The sequence below is a fragment of the Chelonoidis abingdonii genome, chromosome 4, assembly GCF_003597395.2.
Source record: "Chelonoidis abingdonii isolate Lonesome George chromosome 4, CheloAbing_2.0, whole genome shotgun sequence".
NCBI lineage: Eukaryota > Metazoa > Chordata > Testudines > Testudinidae > Chelonoidis > Chelonoidis abingdonii.
This window is the reverse complement of record NC_133772.1, coordinates 144,048,010-144,058,714: the sequence shown is the minus strand read 5'-3', so window position 1 is coordinate 144,058,714 and position 10,705 is coordinate 144,048,010. Positions and strand designations below refer to the sequence as shown.

General features: G+C 50.4%; 1 protein-coding gene across 2 annotated transcripts in view; it reads left to right on the top strand.

The window, feature by feature from the left end:
• The first annotated feature begins 1,353 nt into the window (after positions 1–1,353).
• Positions 1,354–10,705, top strand: part of MDGA2 (MAM domain containing glycosylphosphatidylinositol anchor 2) — a 691,110-nt gene continuing 681,758 nt past the window's right edge. For both annotated transcript variants that reach the window (XM_075065736.1, XM_075065735.1), the window contains exon 1: positions 1,354–1,734. In XM_075065736.1, the coding sequence (XP_074921837.1) occupies positions 1,662–1,734 (73 nt within the window). In that variant the 5' untranslated portion in view covers positions 1,354–1,661. The remainder of the gene's footprint in view (positions 1,735–10,705) is intronic.

Below are 10,705 nucleotides of genomic sequence, written 5' to 3'. Positions count from 1 at the left end.
GTGATCCATCCCCTGTTGCTCATTCCTCACTTCTGGCAAACAGAGGCTAGGGACAGCATCCCTGCCTATCCTGGCAAATAGCCATTGATGGACCTATCCTCCATGAACTTATCTAGTTCTTTTTTGAACCCTGCTATGGTCCTGGCCTTCACAGCATCCTCTGGAAAGGAGTTCCACAGATTGACTGTGTGTTGTGTACAGACAGTGCTGTTGTTAATCATGTTTACTGGGGTAGTTGGGAAGGGCCAACCATGAATGGGACCCCATGCTGCTAGGCTGGCTACACAAGGGAAGTGGTAGATGGCTGCTGCTTCCTAATTCCCAGTGACTTTCCGAGAGAGGAAACACCGGGGGAGGAAAATACCTGTTTGGCTGGACTGCTGATCCATCTCAGTACATCACTACGCCCAGAAGGCAAGCCAGCTCAGTGGCTGATGCTCATTTTCAGCAGCCCCAGGTCCCCTGTGAGGTTAGCCCCAGGGGGAGATGCTGGGAAGGGAGAAAACCCTCCTCCAGGAGGGGAAGAAAGTCAGGCCAGGAAGGCAAAGTGTCCTGAGGAAAGAGCAGGCTCTTCATGAAAACAAGGTGTAAAAGGAGTCAGGGTTAGGGTTAACCCTAACCCTGGCTGAGGCGCTCCCGGTGGAGACGGAGAAGCCCCAGGAGAAAAAAGCAGCATCCCCTTGCAGGGGCGTGGGACGGTTTGTCCAGTGGCGGAGCTGAGCGCCAGCTGGTTCCCAGCTGTGACCCCTGGATCTGCTGGAAACCCCTGCGGGCCAGGGGCTGCTGCAGCCCCCCTACCTCCAGCCCCCCTGGCCCCTTGGCGCCGGGGCAGGGGCAGCAGGTCCCCGCCATCTCCTCCCACTCCCCGGCTCTGCTCCGCCCTCCGCCACACCTCGAGGCCGCCCCGACCCTCGCCCCCGGGGCGCTCGGCGGAGGGCGGCAGCCCCCGCCTCCGTGCCCCGCAGCTCGGCGCCGGCGCGGGAAGGAGGAGGCGGAGGAGGCGGCCGAGCCACGCAGGCTTTGACGTCGCCGGGCTGCGGCTCCCCAGCCCCGGCTCCCCGCACGCAGAGCGCAACGTGACCGCCCCGCTCGCCCCGGCTGCCCCTCGCCGCTCACACACGCGCCGAGCCCGGCCGCCGCCGGACGCTGCATCGCCCCAGGCGGCTGCTGCTGCTGCTGCTGCTGCTGAATTCCGCCGCTCGCCCCTCGGATCCGCTGCCTGGGGAGGGGCCCGGGCTGGGGGCCGCAGGGCAGCCGCGCATCGCTCCCCGCGGGCTGCTGCCCTCGGCCGGGGTGGGTTCTGCTGCGTCTCCGGAGGGCGAGCGCCCGGGGCCCCGCGCACCATGCCCCGGCAGCCGCGCTGCGATGGCATCTGACGGGAGCGGGGAGCCGGCTGGGGTGGCCCCGGAGGCGGCTCGATCCTGCTGCTGCGCGGAGCCTGGCGAGTGACTTGGTGAAGGCGAGAGACCCCGAGGAGGGGGGACCCCGCGGGCTGGAGGGCGGCGGGGGGCAGAGGAGCGGACCCCCCGGATCGCCCAGCCTCTGCCGCAAGGGAGGGCAACTCCCCACCTGCTTGGAGCATCCTGGGCTGGGCACTGGCCGCCGGCAGGTCCCGCGCTTCCTTTCCGCCCGGGGCTGGATATGTGGATGCGGACGCGAAGATGGATTTAGTGTACGGGCTGGTGTGGCTGCTGACGGTGCTGCTGGAGGGGATCTCCGGCCAAGGGGTGTACGGTGAGTCCGCCCCCGCCGAGCCCAGCCTGACCTTGGGAGGGGGCTCTCCGCCGTGGGGAAGAGAGAGGTGGGACTGACCCCCCCCGGGCCGCGAAGGCGGGGGTTTGTGTCCCCCCCGTACAGAATGGGGCCGGGCTGCTGGGGCGGGGGGCACTGCTCGGGTGTCGTTGTGCATTGCAAGACTGGAGCCCCCTCGGTCCGCGGCTGTTAGCTGGGGCACGGGTCCGACCTGGAGCGCCGGATCAAACTTGCTGTGTGCGACCCTTAGGATTCCTGCCTCCTGATCACCCCCGCCTCCCGCCATCGGCATGCACCCTCCCATCCTTCCCCCCGGCTCATCTCCTCCCTCCCCCGCTTCTCCGGAGAGACCGGGCTCGGGAAGTGAAGGGAGTTTGCCATGAGCACTGACATCAGAAGAGACGGACAGAGACCGCAAGTTGGGGGGAATGGGGCTGGACGGAGGCGGATTCAAGCAGCGCGTCTGGGGTGTCGGTCCAGGGACCCGTGAGCCCTCACTTTCCACCTGGGCCGTGTGCGGCAGAGCAGGGAGCGGGCGGCTTGGGCTGCGAGCTAAGAGACCCATTGATCACCCACCGTAAACCCATTTGTCCGGGTTCTGCGCCGCGCGGCGGCGATGAGCCGCCGTGTGAACGGAAAGCGGAGTCCCCGCTCCGGAGCGGGAAGCGAGCGATTCCCCCCCACCCGCGGGTCCATTCTCCGTGGGCGCCACACAGCCGCGGTGCTCCGCCGGCTGGGACCCTCCCCGTTCTGGGATCATCCTGGGGCGCAGGAACGGGGCTGTAGCGAGGCCGGAGTGGGTCTCCCACCCCGGGCCCCCGGTGCCCGAGCACACGTGGAGCAAGCCCCCAAGCGAGGCGTGGGGAGGGACGGGGAACCTCAAAATAAGCTTTCCCTGCGAACGAGCCACGCGTCCGCAGCCACCCGGGGATCCAAGGTCTGCGGGGCTCCCAATTCATGGCCAAGTCCAGCCCAGGCTCTTCCAGGGGTCCTGGGAGCCCCTCTGCAAGGGGTGTGTGTGTGGGGGGGGGGGAGCCAGCTCCTCCCTTCAGCCAGGAGCCGGCACTTCGGTCCCGGCTCCCGCCCCCTCCCCCGCTCCCTGAAGAGGATTTTTAGATATATTTATTTTGCATTTCCTCATGAATTTCTCTCATTCAGATGCCTGCCCTGGCAACAGCATCCTGGTGTCAGGAATGCTGACCCCAGCCTGTTGGCGTAGCGCAGATTCAGAGAAGACAAATATCCCAGTTAGACATAGAGAGGGAAGCAAATTGGTGCATGTTGGACAGTGGCTGCCATAGAAATCATGAAGGGTGGTAAAACAGACAACCAGGAATACCGGGATCTGTAACATATCCCAGCCTAGAGTAGCCACCATAGAGATCAATTTACAGGACACATTTTACTGTAGGAACGTTTCTTCTCATTAGCTGTGTTACGTTTCTTTACAGTGGCTTGTGAATCATCTCATCTAAGATCAGTCTTTATTTCTCTTGCTTGCACTGGCACATGCCTGTTAAAAACATAATGCATTGCTCTGGGTGGTGGAGAACCCTTGATTTGAGAGCTGGCTTTGCACGGTTTTTATTGGTGCAAATGGATGGGAATTTGAACATGGGCACTGCAGCCGGGAGGAGCAGATTAGATGAATGCAAGTAGTTTGTCCACAATGATTTCGTGCATCTGGAAATTACAGGGCCCCAATCTGTGCTGATTTTCCTTCTCATGCAGCCTTAATGCCTTCAAAGGCATTGTCCAGAATGTTAATCAGTCCTTTATTTAGCTCATCGGATAGTCATTAAAAATGGTACCAAAAGGTAGGCTATGCAAAACTCCTCCAAGTAGAGAGAAGCACATGCTGTATGGTAGATGCAGCACTTTCACAGGAGAACATGGTAAATATGATAGGCAGCCATAATCTATGATAAAGCTGTGACATCACAACAAACCAGAAAGTCTGAAGAGCAGGGTAACATTGTGGGGCTGGTGGAGCGCTAGCACAGTGCACACCTCTGGGATCCCGTGTTACTTCATTGATAGCCAAGGGGTGGCCTGGGGATGTGGGAGCTCTGGGTCACATGAATTACTGGGCTAAGTAGATGCAATCCTGTTAACTACAGTATAAGTTGACTTGCTTGCTTAGGGCTAAATGCGTTCCTCTGTCTCTCACTTGCCCCGGTGTTTCTAGTTACTGCTCGACATTACCTAAACAGCGTAGCGTGGTGTGTGTCATGGCTCTCATGCCTCCCATTCTCACAGGAGTATTGTGGTAGTACATGTTAAGGAATCTTTGTCGTTTTTCTAGTACACGCTTCTTTTAGCACATGTGCGCGCACATATGACTGCAATGGGCCATTCGTGTCCATTACCCCCCTGCAAGCAAACTTGTGGCTGGAGGTTTTTTGAAATCTGATGTAATTCAAAATATTAGGAACTGTCTTGAGGATTTTCCTTAACGTCTGCATTACTGACTCGAAGCATTACACTCTGTGTGCCACCAATGCATCCTGTCGCCTGTCAAGCACAGGGACACACGCTGTTGGATTTCTTGGAACATAAATTTCTGCATTGCATAGGAGAGTGTTTGTTAAGGCTTATATGTTGTGCGTGGGCATCTATGAAGGAAATCGTGCCCTTAGTTGGTTGCTAGCAATTCTGCTGAAATTGTTACTGAGAAAAGGATTGTACATCTGGGTTAAGACTTCTTTATAAATAAGAGTTAAGTGGGATGTATTGTCATTCTGTAATGCACATTATACTTGGTCTCTGTGGTGGACTAGGGACCTGCAGATATTCGTGATGTTGGGAGACAAGGTGGTTTTTGAGTTGTACGTGAACATATGATTTTTTAAAATTTTACATTAAACTCGGTCTTGTTTTTCAGTTGGCAAGCTCCTCGCTTTTTTTTTTTTTTAAATATCGGTTCAGGGCAATGGCACATGTATTTCTTCCTCGAGGGCACCAGTCTAGGCTTCCAGCTCCTCAGCCATCACCTCTCTTGGGCAGAGACCCATGACTCTCTCTGTCCTGCCTGGGGTTTTCCAGCTGCACGGTTCCCTGCTTATGCTGTGATATTCCCAGCAAGCCAGACTGCCTAAACAGGCCAGCATCTGCACTTTTGTTTTCTCTCCAGAGGCTATGAACAGCGTAATGGCCTACAGTTCTAAGTTACAACCCAGCCCTTTACAAGCAAGCACATTTATTCTTAAGGTGACAGCATTACAGGGAAAACTTAGTAAAACAATAAAAGAACCTGTGTGCATCCTAAAAAAAGCTCTCCAGAGATCACCCCAACTCCAACCTCAGGCTCTGGTAGGTGTCAGTCCATCAAAACCCAGAACTGATTTTTCCCCTATGGTTACAATTCCTAACAGTTTCACATTCAGAACCAGAACAATCATGAATAGTTCAGTCTTTCCCTTATGCAGCTTAGGTCTTTGATCTTGTCCTCATGTAGCAGTTGATCAGCAGACAATAGCTCACTCCTCAGGGTGTAGCTTCAAAAGGCTGGGTTTTGGATAACTGGAGCCTGGGAAATTTACATTTGCCTCCCCATAGATATTCCCCAGGAAAACCATGGAACGTGTTTTGTTCCAAGAGTCCGTTTGTGTCTGGCACATTGTTCAAGACAGTCCTTTGAAGTCCAGGTCTCACATCTGTTACCACATTATGGAACAGTAACTTTCCAAAGGGCTCAGAATCCCATTGAAGTTAAGCAGTCATAATAAAGCTCCTGTTAGCTCCACTGGGAGCTGCTGGAAAACCCCACTTTATATTTCCGGAATCATTTTGAGGAAAGGTAAAATGTTCCAAATTGCCTCGGTCCCATTTTCAAAAGTGACATAGGCACACTTAGGTAACTTAGTGCCTAAATCACTTTTGGAAATATAGGTGCCTTTGAAAATTGTGCCTGAAATCGTTTTGTCCATAGTTTTTTTTTCTTCTTTTTTTGACTGGAAAACTAGTGGCAATATTGCACCAAGAATCCTGAAAATGTGGGAGCCCGTTCTGCACCCATTGCAGTTTAATGTGAATCTTCCCACTGATTTCTATGACAACAGGATCATGCCAAATTGTAATCTCCTTGGGGCAGGTACTACATCCTCTTTTGTGTACAGCCTCCCACTTAATGAAACTCATAGATAAATAATGACAATAATTAATGCCAAAAGATGGACCTGACTGCAGTAGTAGGCAAAGAAATTTTACTATCTTTTCCCTTCTCATTTTTTAATATTGCTTGTCTTTGGGCCAATTCCTCAACAGGTCTAAATGCCACTGGACTTCATTGGAGTGCTGCTGACTGGTAACAGTGGTGTCTGGCCCTTCGGATTTTAAAATGCAAACCACTGGTCCATGTTAACATAGGTTCCAAGGTCCCAGAAGAATGTAGTTCACTTTCTTAAGATAAATGTGGATATACATTTGTTTTAAACTAACATTACTTCAAAGTATTCTTAGTAATCATAATACCTAGCTCTTACGTAGTGCTTTTCAACAGGAGCTTTTCAAAGGAGGTCGGGCTCAGTGTTCCCATTTTACTGATGGGGAACTGGAGGCACAGAGATGTGGAGTGATTTATCCACAGTTACCCAGCAGCTGTGTGCCAGAGCCAAGAATACAGCCCAGGGCTCCTGAGTCCCAGCCCAGTGCTCTACCCACTAGTTCTGATAAAATTATTAATAATATTCCAGGTGAGCCTGGAAGACCGACTAACGGCAGTGCGGACTATGCAGATGCGAGTTGGAGCACGTACTGAAGTGTTGTGCTGTAACTGCCCCATGTGGACCCTTCTGATGTGAACTAGAAGGTACCTGTTTGCTAGTCCCGTTTAATGCCATGTGTACAAGCTCTTTGGGTGGATAGTGTGACGATGTGGTTCTGGCGGGACCCAGCTGAGAGTGCCAAATCAGGACCAATTGCTCAAACAGGGCAGCCACAGCCCTAGGCTGGGGTTTTTCCACCTCTAAGGCAAACCAAACCAGCCAGACAAAAATGACTTCGGTTTCACCTCACTGGCCAACCACAAGTCACACAAGCAATTTCCTTAGACACTCCAGTCTCTCAGTATCACCACCAGTGCCGCTCGTCCTGGGGATGAATGGTTATGAAAACCAACAACCCAGTAAAAGAAAGAGGTTCTCTCGATCTCAAAGGACCAAGCCCCAGACCCAGGTCAATATACACATCAGATCTTACTCACAAATCACGCTATTGCCAATCCTTTAGAATCTAAAATCTAAAGGTTTATTCATAAAAGGAAAAAGGTAGAGATGAGAGCTAGAATTGGTTAAACTGAATCAATTCCATACAGTAATGGCAAAGTTCTTAGTTCAGGCTTGTAGCAGTGATGGAGTAAACTGCAGTTCAGATCAAGTCTCTGGAGTACATCCCGGCTGGGATGGGTCATCAGTCCCTTGTGTAGAGCTTCAGTTTGTAGCATAAGTCCCTCCAGAGGTAAGAAGCAGGATTGAAGACAAAATGAGATGAGGCCTCGCCTTATATAGGCTTTCCAGGTGTAAGAACTCTTTGTTCCTACTGTGGAAAGTTATAGCAAATGGAGTCTTGCCGTCACATGGGCAGTCCCTGCACATTCCGCTGAGTCACAGGGCGTAACTGCCTTCTCTTGATGGGTCAGTTGTGTAGCTAATGGTCCTTAATGCCATTAAGCAGGCTAAGCAGAGCTGACACCAACTTGTCTGGGACCTTTCCCAGTAACACAAGCACAAGTTTGAAATACGACAGTATACAGCCATATTCATTAACTTCAACTACAAAAAGATACAGACTATACGAGGAACAAGCATAATCATAACCAGTAACCCGTAACCTGGTCTTAGACACCTTATATGACCCCCTTTACATAGGATTTGGTGCAGCTACAGGACTTTGGTTGCAACCCATGTTCTATATGGTCCCAGTTTATATCAATAACGTCACAGATAGGAACACGGGCTCGACGAGGTGGAGTGACTTGCCCAAGGTCATGCAGCAGGTCAACGCACAGCTAGGAACAGACATCCCACCCAGGGCCAGCTTTAGGCCAATTCCACCAATTCCCCCGAATCGGGCCCCGCGCCTAAGAGGGCCCCGTGCCCAGTGAGAATCCCTTCCCTGGCTAGAGGCGCCGTTTTAATTTTTACTCACCTGGCGGCGCTCCGGGTCTTCGGCAGTACTTCAGGGGTGGGTCCTTCACTTGTTTTGGGTCTTCGGCGGCACTTCAGCGGTGGGTCCTTCAGCGCCGCCGAAGATCTGGAGCGAGTGAAGGACCCACCGCCAAAGTGCCACCAAAGACTCGGGGCACCACCCGATGAGTACAAGCCCCATGTGTTTTTTTACGTATTTTTTTTTGTCTTCCCTGCCAGGGCCCCGTCGAAACTGTTCGAATTGGGCCCCGCATTTCCGAAAGCCAGCCCTGCTCCCACCTACCTGACTCCCAGCCTAGTCCCCTATTCTCTGAACTAATGTAATACAAAGATCCAAAAGGCCTGAAAAAAATGGAGCTTTTCTCTTATTTATTTCACCTCCTTAATTTTAACTAGCTTGTTTTCTGCAAAATAAATCTTTGAAAAACTCAAGTGCTGCATGCACTTTCCCCTTTTTAAATTACTTATCTCTTGATGCCATGCATGGTTACTAATGCATAAAAAGTAAGTACTCAGAACGTTACTGTTACTGTTCTACAGAAGAGTTGCAGTGCAGTATGAAACCATCTTGGTGAGAAGGCTTAATAGGGGCACGAAGTGTTGTTATTAGATAACTTGAATAAACTGTGTTCCGTAAAGATGAAGGATGTAGTAAAGATGGGAGAACAAAATTCTTATGTCAATTTTACAAGCTCTTTAGGCCAAGGATGCCGAATTTGACAGCCTTTTGGATCTGTTGTAAATGGTTTGTATTGTTCCAGGCACTCCGAACCATTATGTCTTAGAGTCATGTACTCCCATGCGTTGCATGCTGCAGAATGAAGAAGAGTGCAGCAAATTGCTACAAATCTCCCCTGAAAAGTCTGACTGCGATCCACACCCTTCTGCATGATATTACACCAAACTGCATTACAGCAGGGAAATGGCACAAGCTGGATGAACTGCCAAAATTATAATATCAGAGGTCGGGGGTGTGGCCTGGAGGAAGAATGGAAGGAGTCACAGAAAATCACTGCCTATTATACTAGAGACAAAATTTCCAACTCTGTAACAATTTGCCCAAGTAACTTTGAGATGAGCAGCTATAAATGTTTTGGTGAGATATATATGATCTAAATGCAGCAATGGCTTTACCAGGCCTACGGTGGCTGTCTGAAAGCAGCATGTGTGGGTGGGAGGGAGGTACATTTGCAAATTCGAAGAGGTTCACAGCCACAGCTTACGTAAATGCAACTCAGTCTGCTTTCCCAGAAGCAGGCCTGGCTCTGCTATGCAAGGTGTATTCCATAGGCTGCTCTTCCTTGCCGTAGTTAGCGGTCATCCCTCCAGCTGTGTGCTACTCCGTGTTTCCTTACCTGCCTATGTCTTGCACATGTTTTCTCTTTTTATATGTTTGTTACTTCCGTGCTCTTTCCCCATGAACAGGAAAGACCCAGCCCTTAGTAATCATAAAAGTCCATTAATTCGTAGGTGTCAAAATACTGCTGAAGGTGAGTGCAAGTTCGTGTATGTAAAGACAGGTATCTTCATATAAAGAGAAACGTGTATGTAATGTGTGTCCGTCTCTGCACGCACACAGACTAGTTTATAACAGCGTCTATAATTCAGAGCTGAAAACCCCACTGACAGACCTGGGAACAGTAGTAATCGTCCTCCAAATGTTTGTAAATGAACCCCGAAGAAAAGAGAGAGAGATTGAAAAGAATAGGCATAGTGCTCGGAGCATCGGCGAGAGGAGTGTTGTTGAGATGGGCCAAAGCTGTGCGATGGCCAGCTTGACACCAGTATCTCGCAGGACTAAATACGCACAGGGAAGTGTCCCCTCTCAAAAAGCACCCGGGTAAGTGAAGGATGATCCTTTCGGTTGCTGCCATGACTAATGTGGAAGAGTGAGCGTTCCTGACACTAAACACTAGAACGATTGCTCCCGCTCTGTTTGTTTTTTAATGCCTGCTAAAAGCTTTATCCAACAGGCTTAATTTTAAAATATTTTTATGTTTTACAAAGATGCACATTTAAAATCAATCGATGGATCTAAAAATAAGAACTGAGCCTACCATTCCATATGACAACTTGATTTGGGGTCTGATGAAGTATCCTCTATAGAAAATACAGCCAGCCATTCAACATAAACTGGTGATCATGTCTTGTCAAGAAAGAACTTTTGTCAGCTACATTGCTGCTTTTGTTTTTTAGCTGCATGCTAGCAGTGAACCAGAGAAGGAGATTAATGACTGTTGGCTTTAGCAGTATTGATGGCTGTGTGTCATAGCTGACCCTGCTTTTAACTAATATTCTGGCTGAAGCTAGTGAAACAAGTGAGGCTGGAAGGAGGAAAAACAACCCCCAAGGGAGGTGGGAACCCCAACACTAATGTATTTTCCCTGTTAGGAAAACTAATTAGGTTCAGGAAAATAGCTGATCATTAGCTCTTATATTCAAAACCCAGCCTCTTAATTACCCAACCCCCAAATGGTACGGCTGGTTTTCTGAATCAGTGCTCCGCATCATGGATATCTTTGAATGCTGTTATTGTATCATATGGTTTAACCCTGTACAATTCTGGATATTGTGTGACAGAAACCAAAGCAGTCTCACCCAAGAACAGGAAAGGTATTATGTCCTGCTGCAGCGCTATGCATTTCTAAGCAGCTGATGCGCTCTACAACCGCTAACTCCAGGACCATTTACTGAGCAGCCAATCCTTCAAAACTTTAACTCTTAACTCAACCTACTTAGATTCCCTTGAAGGCTGTTCCCTCTTCTCCCTGCATGTTTTATCACTGAGATTTCATTAATGCTGGGAG